The sequence below is a fragment of the Sapajus apella genome, unplaced genomic scaffold, assembly GCF_009761245.1.
Source record: "Sapajus apella isolate SASKATOON/1434 unplaced genomic scaffold, GSC_monkey_1.0 scaffold142, whole genome shotgun sequence".
NCBI lineage: Eukaryota > Metazoa > Chordata > Mammalia > Primates > Cebidae > Sapajus > Sapajus apella.
In genome coordinates this window covers 968,566-981,397 of record NW_022437082.1, presented here as the reverse complement: position 1 = coordinate 981,397, position 12,832 = coordinate 968,566, and the positions used below count along the sequence as shown (strand labels likewise).

General features: G+C 38.1%; 1 protein-coding gene across 6 annotated transcripts in view; it reads right to left on the bottom strand.

The window, feature by feature from the left end:
- MTM1 (myotubularin 1) overlaps positions 1–12,832 on the bottom strand; it is a 120,251-nt gene that overhangs the window by 17,098 nt on the left and 90,321 nt on the right. For all 6 annotated transcript variants that reach the window (XM_032264129.1, XM_032264126.1, XM_032264127.1 and 3 more), the window contains 2 exons: positions 9,941–10,129; positions 5,492–5,677 (listed from right to left, as the gene is read on the bottom strand). In XM_032264129.1, the coding sequence (XP_032120020.1) occupies positions 5,492–5,677; positions 9,941–10,129 (375 nt within the window). The remainder of the gene's footprint in view (positions 1–5,491; positions 5,678–9,940; positions 10,130–12,832) is intronic.

The window sequence follows — 12,832 nt, the reverse complement described above, 5'->3', positions numbered from 1 at the left end:
GATTTAGCAAATTTATACAGTTGTGCAATCATCACCATAATGTAGTTGGAGAACACCCGCATCACCCAAAAAGTTTACTTGTGCCATCTAAGGTCAATCCCTCTTCCACATTGACCCCCAGGCAACCATTGATTTGCTTCCTGTCTCTGTAGTTTGCCTCTAATAGAAATTTTACATAAATAGAATCATGCAATACGTGGCCTTTTGTGACTGGCTTCTTTCACTTAGCATCATGTTTTCCAGATTCATCTGTGTTGTAGCATGAATTAGTACCTCATTACTTCTCATGGCCACATAACCTTCCATTGTATATAGACGGACCACATATTATTTATCCATTCAACTGATGGACATTTTATTGTTTCTAGCATTTGATTACTATGAATAGTGCTGGCATGAACTGTTGCATACACATTTTTGAAGGGACACTGTGTTTTTATTTTTCTTGGGTAAAATATCTTGGAGTGAAATGGTTGGATCATATGGTGAATGTATGTTTAATTTTTTAAAGAAACTGCCAAACTATTTTCAAAAGTGATTGTACCATTTCATATTCCCACAATGTATGAGAGCTCCATGTTGTCACATATGTACAGCAATTTGTATATATTATGTAATTTTGGGTTGGTTTTTAAAAGACTTGTTCCATAGAGCTTCCAAAATTGTAACAGCCATGCAACAGAAATGTATTACGGTCATTTTACCTAATTCCAGGAAATGGAAATGGAAATAGAAATTCATTTATTTTAACTAATTCATGGAAAAAATCAGACCAAGTGAAAGATCTGATGTATGAGGGGTGAAAAATTACCTACTGGGTATAATGCTCACTATTCGGGTGATGGGTAAACTAGAAACCCAAACTTCACTATGCAATATGTCCATGTGACAAACCTGTACATTTACTTCTTAAATCTACAAAAATAAAAATAAAGAAATGTAACTTCATTAAGCTTTACATATACAACATAACTAAAGATAAGTGGATAAAGTAGTGCCAAGAAGGAAAGGTTAATGGACCTAAGAACGTCTGGCACATCAATTAGTTGTACAAAATCCATTACTCTGAAAATAACTAGAGCAGTTTATTTCTTCAAGCATTTTAAGTATTCTCCTTGAAATCCTGTTTACAATTTTCATTTGAAGTACTTCTGAAGAAAGGGCTGTTGAGAAGCAATGGTAATATACTAGATCACTTGAGTCCAATTTAATGAAGTTGGGGTCCTAATGCATTTTTACAGAGGGCAACTCTCACTCGAGATACTTCCCTCACTTATAATTAAAAAAAAGGAGTCAATCTCAGCCAATTATTTTGAAAAATAGTAGCTGTGTTCCAATGAAGTATTAATTCCCACGATCACTTCTGACAGAAACAGTTACAACTATCTAATGAAACTAAACTAGAGTTTTAAAAACACATGGTCAAAAACTCTTAAGTAATCTGATGGACTTGTGACTGATGGGAAGAAATGACAGCCATCGAGCAGCATACATCACGATGTTAAGAGCACTGGCTCTATGGCCGAAAACCTGGGCCTAAAACCTCATTCCACTTTTGATATCTCATGCTTTGGGCCAACTGAGTAACCATGGTTTCTTTCTCTCTACTGTGAAGAAATGAGTGATATCCCCAGTAGCTTGTCTTGGACTAAAGGATACTTCCCATAAAGTGCTGACATTGAGCATAGGCTCAGTGAGGGCTAGCTGCCATCCAAGATGCCCAAAATAATATGACGCTTTAAAAGATGAAGGACCATAGGGGAAGAGTATTGTATTGAAAAGGACAAAGAGGAACTACAACCTCCAGATACCACAGAGTCCGCCTTCTACCCTGCCAGGGCTGTCGGTGAACTGTAATGAGGATTTGAGAGGCATGCTAAGGATGGTGATTTTCTCATTGCAAAAGGCTTGCCCTGGTTTCATGCATTGAGTAGTGACACCATTTTACCAGATTACAGGTTAGTAATGGCCATGCCACCTGTCAGCAGACCCAGGGCTATAAGATAGTGTAGGAGGCTGAATAATGGTCACCAAAGATGTCCAGGTCCTAATCCCTGGAACCTGTGAATACTATCTCACATGGTAATAGGGACTTTGCGGATGTGATCAAGTTAGTGATTTTGAGATGACAGATTATTCCAGATTATCCACGGGGGCCTAAATTACATCACACAAATCCTGATATGAGAGAGGCAGAAAGAGATTTTACATAGGCAGAAGAGGGGAAGGCAATGTGACCACAGAGGCAGAGGATGGAATGATGTGGCCACAAGAAGCTGAAAGAGGCAAGAAATGGATTTTCCCCTAGGGCTTACAGAGGGAATGCAGCCGAAATATTCCATCCAGTATTCAAGGTCCAACTCAAGGCTATCCACAACTCTGCTCCACTGTCTGAATTGCTATGATGTGACTGATGCCTGAGAAGCCATGAGTCAGATATCGCTACAAGTGTCCACCTTGATTCACCAGTCTCCTGGTACCTCCTTTGGTTTCCGCGGAGGACAGTGACAGTTTCTTTCATTTCTTTCATATCCCCTTTGCTATAGACAAAACTATAAAACCTCAGAGAGATCTCTTAAAACATTTTCCACATTCCTTAAGTGGGAACTTCATCTTTTGTAGATGGCCTTCCCTCCTAACTTCCTCAGACATCTGAACCATTCAATAAGAACTACTTTCGCCCAGTCTCTCTTCCTTCTATCTAGCTCCGAGTAGCAGCTGAGCCACCTTGCCAATAACTCCTGTACCTGTGCTCTCTCTTTAAAAAAATATTTTTATCTTATTTGTGAAAGTAATATATATTCCCTGAAAAAAATGCAGAAAACATAGGCCTAATGACTCAGAAATAATTATTCACATATTGGTGGATACCTTTCTAAACTCTGTATACGTATAACTTTTTTTGTACATTTAGGTTGTTTCCAATGCTTTTCTACTTTTTTTAAGAGATGGGGTCTTGTTCTGTCACCCAGCTGGAATGCAGTATTACAATCATATTAATAGGTCGCTGCAGCCTGAAAATTTCTGGGCTCAAACAATCCTCCTGCTTCTGCCTCCTGAGTAGCTGGGACTACAGTTGTGCACCACTACAACTGACTATTTTTTGTCTGTTTGTTTTTCAGTTTTGTAAGAGGCAGCTTTCGCTACATTGCCCAGGCTGGTCTCAAACTCCTGGACTCAAGTGATCCTCCTGCTTTGACTTCCCAAAGCCCTGGGGCTACAGGCATGAGCCACCATGCTGGTTCTGTTTTTCCACTATCATAAGCATTTTAGTATATTCATCTTTTTAGACCTGTGTGATTATTTCCCTTAAAAAATTCCTGAAGTATTTTCTCTTTGTCTACACAACAGGCTGAAGCTTCCCATGACTTGAAAAGCCCTTCTCATAGTCATATGGTCCTCAACACTTCCCCCTTCCTTAACTCCCTCTCTCTTGAAAAGAAAAGTCTATATTCACTACCTCTATTTTCTCATTCACGCCCACCACATCACTAGACACCCCCAAGGTCATCAAGGACCTTGCTAAGAAACGTCCTTCAGGTATCACTGACACTCTCTTAAGATCCTTTCTTTACCTTCCAATATTCTCCTTTGATGGATTTCTCTCTTATGCCTGGTTCACTGAGCTCCACTTCTCACCTCCTGCCCTGCATACAAACAGGCCCAAAGCTCCACTCAAAGTCCTCTGATCTTTTCCCCACACAACCTCTCTCAGAATCCACATTAAAGGGCTTTGTTTGTGCTTATTGCCCAACAGCTGACTGCCAAACAGACATCTCAGTCCTAAGTCTCTATTTTGGGTTCTACTTTGCAGAGAACCTGCCTGTTAGACACAACCAGGTGGATGGCCCACCACTATTCCAAATGCATGGTGTTTCTCTTGCCCAAGGTCCCAATCAGGATTACCCTTCATCTGCAAATGGTGGCATGCTGTTCTCAGCTAGCCAGGCTCACCTTCTTGGTGTCATTCTACATTTCTTTAGACCTGGCACCTAGCTAATCATCAAGTACCACAGGCCCTCCCTTGGAAACATGTCTATTGCTCTCATAGTCCCCTCACTGCCACACTGGTAGCATTCAAACTAGGCCATTACTACTCCCATCTTTGCACTCTTAAAATAGTTCTGTTTTCTCTTCCTTTCCTCTCCTATCTATTCTATAAGCAGCTGACAGAACATTTTCCTAAAATACCCTGCTATTACAAAACCTCTGGGGGCTCCCAACAGCCTAACCTGACAGTCAAGCCCCTGTTCATCTGGGTTCTGCAGGTTTGTAGATTAACCTGCAACTACGGAAATCCTTACTCTTCCTAATTCCATCCCACTTACACCTCTTTCTCTAGAATGGATTCCCCCATCCTTCCACTTTCTTCAAGGACCAGATTCAAATCCCACCAAATCGCAAAGGGAATGTTCCTTCTACTGAGTTTGCCATACATTATGTCTCTTTTTACATATACCTATCATCTCTTCAATCATATATGAACCTCCTTAAATATACCATTTTCCCATTCACAAGGTCTAACATAAAAAACAAAATAAAATTTTTTATTTTACAATAGTTTTACATTTACAGAAAAATTGTAAAAGTAATATAGAAGTTCCCACATACCCAATCCAGTTTTTCTTCTTATTGGACATCTTACGCTGATCACAACTATGGCATGTCATGTTGTATGGTACATTTGTCATAACTAATGAACCAATATTTATACATTATTATTATTAATAAAGTTCATACTTTATTTGGATTTCCTTCATTTTTACCTAATGTCCTTTTTCTGTTTAAGGATTGCATCCAGGTATCACATTATATTTAGTTGCCACAATCAGTTTTTTTTTTCTGCAATTCATTGGTCAGGATGACAATTCATAAAAAAATGAAAGGCAAAATAAAAATAAGATTTCCATCAAGTTGGAAAACAAAATTTGACTGAATAATATATCTTAATAACTCACCTATAAATTAAAGCTGGTTTTTTGTTTACAGAACTAATTGGTTTCTAAAAGTGTTAGTTCCCTCAGATCACTTCAAGTACTTTTTAAAAAGTGGAGAATTATTGATGCCTTTATCAGGATAAAGGATTGAAAATAATAAAACACAAAATCAATTCTTTAAAATAAGTCATTTGAGATTAGTTTCAAAAAAGCAACAACAACCTCTATCTAGGTCCAAAGAGGTCATACCCAGTAATGGTTAGATAATAAATCAGCTATTCCTAAATAAACCTGCATGAAAGACTGAACAACTTAATACTGAAAGATGGAAATGGATGTCTTTGCAAACTCTAAAAATATTCTGGAGTGATGATGTGAAATCTTTAATTTAGGTAAGCAAATTATAAAGCAATATAAAACTGTCAAATGTAGTCCTCTACTACTAAGTTTATCCTTCAATGTCCATTTTTTAAGGAATTAAAAAATATCTCCATTCCACTAAACAATTACATTCTTTTTTTATATACGCAAATATTTTTACAAAATATACTTGCCTTGATGTGTTCTAACCAATGAGTAGACTCCAAACTGGACAACCAATGAGATTCTTCTACATTAGGATAAACAATGTCCTTCACTTTTTTTAAAGACTCCCGCATAACATGAATATTATGAATGTCTAAGAAGAAAAGTTCGGCGTTATGATATGCATCATCACTTTCATATCCTCCTCCTGTTGCCTAAGAAACAACATGAAACACAATCATTTGAGTCTTTTAATTCATTAGAAATTTACACAAATATTTCTAAAATTATTTGTCCTCCAAATAACCCTAAACCCGCCAATTTAAATGAATAATTGATGTGACTTGACTTCCTAGCCAACACTAAGTCTCAAAAACATTAGTCATACTTTGAGCTGAAAAAAAGACAGAAGGCTGGCAATTTCCTGGGGAATCTGTATTCCTAAGGAAAAAAATCATCCTCAAAATGCTCTATAATTAATCGCTCTTCTTCTGGATCTGGAAAGGCAAAAGCAGGCTGTGAAAGGTCCTCGTTCTCCATTAGTTTTGTAGCTCTGATAGTACTCTTCAGGGAGGAGGGGGGAGGCTGCCAGACTGAGGCGGCAGCAGGCACCTCCGGCTCTTTACAGCACTCACGTAGGACGTGATGCATTAGAGGAAAACAACAGGCCTTGGAGTCAGACCCAGGCTGATAGCTCAGCTTCAGCTTCTCCTTGCCCTATGATCTGGGGCAAGGCATTTAACATTTCTGAGCCCCAACATCCTTTCCTGTAAAAAAGGGGATAATACTACTGAGGTCTCACACTATTAAAGGAACCACACTCTATTATAATAGCTAATGCCAGCCACTATTTAATGAACCCCTATGACATCCCAGGCATTGTGCTTCTTGCTTTACATGATTTTATCTCTTCAGCAATGTTGCAAGATAGGTATTACTCTCCTCATTTTGCAAATGAGGAAACAGGAACTCAAGAGATGCTAGTTAACTATCCCCTAAGTCACATAAGTAATAAGTGGAATTTAAGTCTAAGTCTGGCTTCAAAGCTTGAATTTTTTCTACTAACCCACAACTATTTCTCTGCTATGCAAACACCAATGACAGAGACTGCACATAGTGAGCTCTGAAAGAATAAACGATTTCAAAAGGAGACAAGATGGCTACCACCTATTGTAGCACCTACAAGTATTAACTTGCCAGGGCAGGCTTTGGTTCATCTTCACACCATGGTGAAAAGTGCCCATTTTCTTTTTTTTTTTTGAGATGGAGTTTCGCTCTTGTTACCCAGGCTGGAGTGCAATGGCGTGATCTCGGCTCACCGCAACCTCCGCCTCCTGGGTTCAGGCAATTCTCCTGCCTCAGCCTCCTGAGTAACTGGGATTACAGGCACGTGCCACCATGCCCAGCTAATTTTTTGTATTTTTAGTAGAGACGAGGTTTCACCGTGTTGACCAGGATGGTCTCGATCTCTTGACCTTGTGATCCACCCGCCTCGGCCTCCCAAAGTGCTGGGATTACAGGCGTGAGCCACCGCGCCCGGCCAGAGTGCCCATTTTCTACACTGACAAAAACAGATGCTATGGTTTCATTTAGGAATCTGGCTGCATTCTGCTTAAATGCTTTGAAATGGCATAGGATATGTGGCCTTTGGCCCTTTAAGAAAAAGTCCAACAGTTCTGAGACTTGCAAAGAAAGCAATATTATACCAACTCCAGACTGCTTGTAGAAGAGAACAGGGAAACATCTGCCTGGGGCTGAAGCGGAAAGGAGAAGTCACCAGACAAATGTGCCATAGCTACAATATGCCTCTTTTCTCTTTATTATTAACAACGGAAGGAATATAAGCTTATAGCCATGTATAGAAGGGCCAAAGAAACAGGTTTTTTTTCTGAGGTTAGTCACAGAAAAAGACTTCCTGCAGAGGTAAGACTATGATCCATTTAAGTTTCAAACCTAGAAACCTTTGTTAAAAGCCAGAGATCTTGGTCTCCAAAGATCCCAGGCAAGAAAATATGCTTAGGCAGAAATATTTCTTTAGAGCTTGCTGTAAATAGCATTACTAGTAAGTAGACAGTAAACATTCACAGTGTTGTTTAAAAAAGTTATTAGCTAATAAATAAGCAATTTATTATTTAAGTGAGCCACTTGCCCCTCTTACTGGTTATCTATGCCTTGGGGAAGAACTCAAGAGATGCTCCCTCCAAGTAGCAGTCACTTTAGCAAAATGCAGGCACAGCACAGGGTCCGGGAGGAAATGGCCAGCCTGTTTTGCTCAATCTGCAAGCCTATAATGCAGTCACACGTCTCCCTCCCACAGACAGATGAGCTGCTTCTCTACACATGTGGTTTTTCAATAGTTATAGCGATTTTCAAAGAGATTCTTGATACTGGAGTTCCCTTCATAAAACTGAAAATAATAAGTGAAAAAAAAGGAAAAATGTACTTTATTACTCATTGCTAATGTTTCTGGTGAAAACAGACATTAGCACAGTTCCACATTAATTCATCACAATGTACTGTCACAAAAATAGAAGCGGCTCGCTGCTAGATCTTACCGGTCCCTGGATTTTGTTTAATTTAAAATGATGTGCCGTTGCTTGTTGCATCTGGGAGTGTAAATTTCTAAATATCCATAAGGGAGGAACAATTAGGTCCAAGAAGAACAGAAGGTCAGAAAGGGCAATAATCAATTAGTCAAGCACACACTGAGTTCCCTAAAGTTTGAATTCTACGTCTCTGGTTACTTTTGAAGTGTTCTTTTTTGGTTTTCCTTTCTTCAACAAAAAAGAACAACATAGATTACCTAGGACCATCATGTAAAGGTCTACAGGCCTGTTGCTATGGATATAGACGACTAGCGGAGAGACACAGCAGAGGGAGGGGGACACGAGTGAGCTTTCTAAAAGAATGACAGAGATCTGTAAAGCTTAGGCTTTTTCCTTGATATTTTCCTTCCCTTCACTCCTAAGAGGACTAGAAAATAGAGGCTTGTTTCCTGAGTGTTAAAAAGGCCTTCAAGAATTCTATTGCTATAATGAGCTTTAGAGTTAATACAATTAGTGTATCCATTTCATACATTTTAATATTCTAAAATACTCTTTGTAAATACTATATTGTAGTACTATATCATATCTATTTCAGGCTAAATATGTACATGAAAAATTGGTTTATATATATATATATATATTCACTCTGAATTATGTATGAAAGATAACAGAGATATATAAAATTAAAGACAATCCAAGAAGATATTTAGATTTATATTTGATTTCCTAGGTGTTTCACTTACAATTCCTAATTTACTTGTCAATTTAACTTACTGATTGCTTTACATATAATTTCAAAATCATTTCTAGACAAAAAAAACAACAGTAGTAACAAACAGCTGGTTCAAAAGCATGCATGGGGATGAGGAGGTAGCCCAGGATTAAACGTGTCGAATAGAAGACCTGTGTACAAATAATGAAGAGTTGAGCTCCGCACACATGCAGTCTGACACATCCTAGTCCAGACAGACATCACAGACTCTATTAGGAAGCTGCTGCACCTATCTGAGCTGCTCAAGAACTTGTTTTGCTTTCTAGTTCTTGTCTTATGTTCTGAATAACTGAAGATGCTTTACAAAAGACCTCAGGGTAAGCAATGTATTAAAGATGATGAAATTTTAGCCTATAGCTGATGAGAAACAAAAAATCTGAAAGTTGGAATGAGAGTGAGCAACTTGGGGAGGGCATTTGAAGGTGACAGCAATGGTGGGAGGAGAAGAAAAACAACAAAAAAGAAAAACAGAACACAAAATGTACATCAATCTGGGGCCATTCAGTGTAGGAGCAAAAGGCCGCACGCCTTGCAGCAGCTTCTGAAGCAACACTATGCAGTTGCTGACGTTCATCATGACCCATCAAAGTGCATCCAGCATATTCTGCTTAGGGCAAAAAGTCAATTGAGACAGACTTCTTTAAAAACAGTCAACTTTATGTATATATTTGTGCTTGGAAAACTTATGTACATGGATCTACTCATTTCTTGAATTCTCTTATGTAAATGAGAATACATACATGTCAGTATATATGGGTATGGAAGAGGGAGTGTTTGGGTAAGCATACAAATTTAGTATTTTAATAATTACAGCTTCCCATAACTCCTCCCATATGCCTCAATAGTATACACAATGAATGATCAACCACAGCTGAAAGAGCTTTAAAGCGAATCTAACTTTTGCCTGCCAAACTCTGGCCAAAACCCAACTTCATTACAGTCTAGACGTGCCTATTTACCTAGAGTTTATTTGCATTTGATTTTAGCGTATTCAATTTTGTTTTAGTTTTGTGATTACAATTATTTCCTATTTAAGAGAACTGGTTTTCTTAACTATTAATTTAAACCCATGTGCTTCTATACCATGACAAAAACATTCACAGAAAACACTACAATCTGTACGTCAGCTACATGCCGATCATATCATTAAGTCCACTCACCTTGTTGGCCACTGCATTTACGCTGGGTCTTGCATCATAGATGGTGAGTTTGGAAATCTGTTTGTTAGTCTCCCTGATAACATCAAGATATTTCTCATCATCTTTATTTCGTTTCCCACCCATACCGACAAGAGGCTGACTGCAACGCACAATGACCGTCTTGTTTTCTGGATGAATCCATGACAGCACCTATGGTTAGGTCAGAAAGTTTAAGCTGTCAAGAAAACAAATCTCCAAGAAAACAAAACTGCAAAACAGTAAAGCACTAACAATTATCAAGAAGTGAATGTGATTGTGCTAAAATAGAATATTTGTTCACCTGTAATCTCACTGTCTGAGTGTGCCCAAAGACATGCATTTAATAATATGACAATTCAGAAACAAGTACAATTACTAGTTTTTTCTTAATCAGCACATCTAATAGAAATTAAACGCTTACCCAAAAATAGTTGTATCACTTAAAGGAAACTCAAAATGTGATCCCATTTTAATTATGTACCTTGCACTGGATTTGTTATCATATAGAAGCAGCTTTGGCAAACAGTGAGAGGTAGAGCAAATCGTCTGTGGTACAATATGTTTCTCATAATAGCAACTCATGTCTATAGATCATTTTTCCGACAGTCTCAATTGTAGAATCTAGCACAGGAGGGAAGAAAACCCGAGGGGGGCAAAACAGATCTCAGGACAGCCCAAAGAGCGAAGATCTGCTCGTCACCACAGTGCAGTGTGGACATCCAATACCTAGGAGACCTCATCAAGCCCTGATTCAGAACCTGTTTTCTGTAATTTTATACACAAGTCTAGTACATTTGCTCCCTGATTTCCAAGCTCATAGCATGTAAAAAGTAATACGTGTAAAAGGTAGCTAAAATGTAATATACCAAAAATGACAGAATTGTACACTTCAGTTGGGGAATTGTTTGGTATGTGAAGTAGATCTCAGTGAAGCTGTTAAAAATGGGGAGCTGGAGAATTGCAGCACAGTGGGCGACAATATGGACTTTGGGTTCTAGTGCCATGTCTGCCATGGCTCTAACCTCAGGCATTTCACTCGCAGCTTCTCTGGCTTCCCTTTACCTCTTCCATAAAATGGAGAGAATAATATAATCTCATAGGGTTGCTGGGTGGCCTGAAGAAGAATGCCCAAAAAGTCTGCAATAAACGCTTGCTTGCGTTAGCTTATAGAGACAGGCCCAGCAGCCAGGAAAGTCAGTTAACAAAAACTACAAAATGCAGACACTAAGAACTAAAGAAGCACAACCATGTGGGCTCACTCAACATAACACCAAATTCCCTGATGTCTCTGATGTTACCTGTGCCACAATGGCAAACGACAAACACTGATGTTTATAAAAATTAGTGTTTATAATAATGACAACAGGTTATTAAGAAAAAAATATACAACAATAATATTCATTCTCAGAACAAATATTTGAGTCTTTGCACCATGCTAGAGACCAATTAAAAGCACATTGTAGGCCCTGCCCTAAGAGTCCAAAGGCTCAGAACTGGGAGCCTTGGAGAAGGTACTAGTGGGACGTAAACCTCCACCCTCCAGTCTACAATGCACAGCACATATGAGATCTGCCTTGCCTTCCTCCTATGGCCCTGGTATCAAGAGAGACAAGAGACATGAGATCACTTTAAAGGAGCAATTTCCTACACATTTAAAAGATTTATTATTTGAGAAAGACCCTCATGAAGTTGCAAATTTCAGTTGGGCCATAGGCAATGGCCTCTCTCCTCCTACCCCTCTTCTCTTTGTGGTGCATGTTAGGAAATGCTACTCTTCTGAGTTGTTTTACCTCTTAATTTCTTTGCAGCAGTGGGGATTCTTACTACTTTTTAAGAAAGATACTTACTGTAGAGCTAATTAGGTACAAATAATGTTCATTTCACAGTGTCAACTAACATGAGTGCTTTTACAGTATATAGCACTGTATTACATTATTATTAAAATTAATATCTAGAAGCCATAGATAATTAAGGAGGTACACAAATACCTAACCACCGAAAGATGTTTATCACAGCATTGCATATAGTAGCCAAAGATTAAACAGAAGCTGAATGTCTCACAATGGAAAACTGATTAAATAAATTGTGGTACATCTATACATTGGCATATGAGCAGATCATATTTAGCAACATGGGAAGTTGTTTACAAGATATTGCTAGGTAGAAAAAGTAGACTGAGACACAAATTATAGAATAATTTCATTTTTTCCAAATATATACATATGCTTAGAAGGAAGTCTGGAAGGATATATACCAAAATGTTAACACTGGTTCTCACTAGGTGGCAGACTCCTTTTTGCTTATCGGTATTTTTTATAATGCTTAAAATGAATATGCATTACTTGTACACGAAAAACTCATAAAATTAAGACAAATCTGTTTGAGAACAAGAGAATACATATCCATTAATGAGAACATTTAATGCACATGGGTTATTTCGCTACCCGGTGATATTTTATTATAATTTGTATCTTATTTATATGCAAAATAAGATCTTTCTCCCGTCACTTCCTTTTGCATTTTTACATGAGCTTTTATAAAAATAACTGACTATCAGATATTAATGATTTCACATTAAAGGCATGTATGTTCTCTCGGTGTAAGCAAAGCTCTGAAACTTAGTCAACAGTCAGGTGGTTAGAAAACATCCTGAAAATGACATATTACCATGCTTAATAGTACCTAATAGTAGATCTGTAAATATGTAGAGGTGATAGGGAGCTTAGTATTTTAGGAAAAATGAATACAAATTGGTGGCCATGATAAAGTAAGAAGGATAATAATTATCCATCTGTGCTACAGTGGCTACTCATTCACTCAGAATAATGGAGACTACTGGATCAAGATGGCAACCAAGCATGGTGGAAAAGGCAC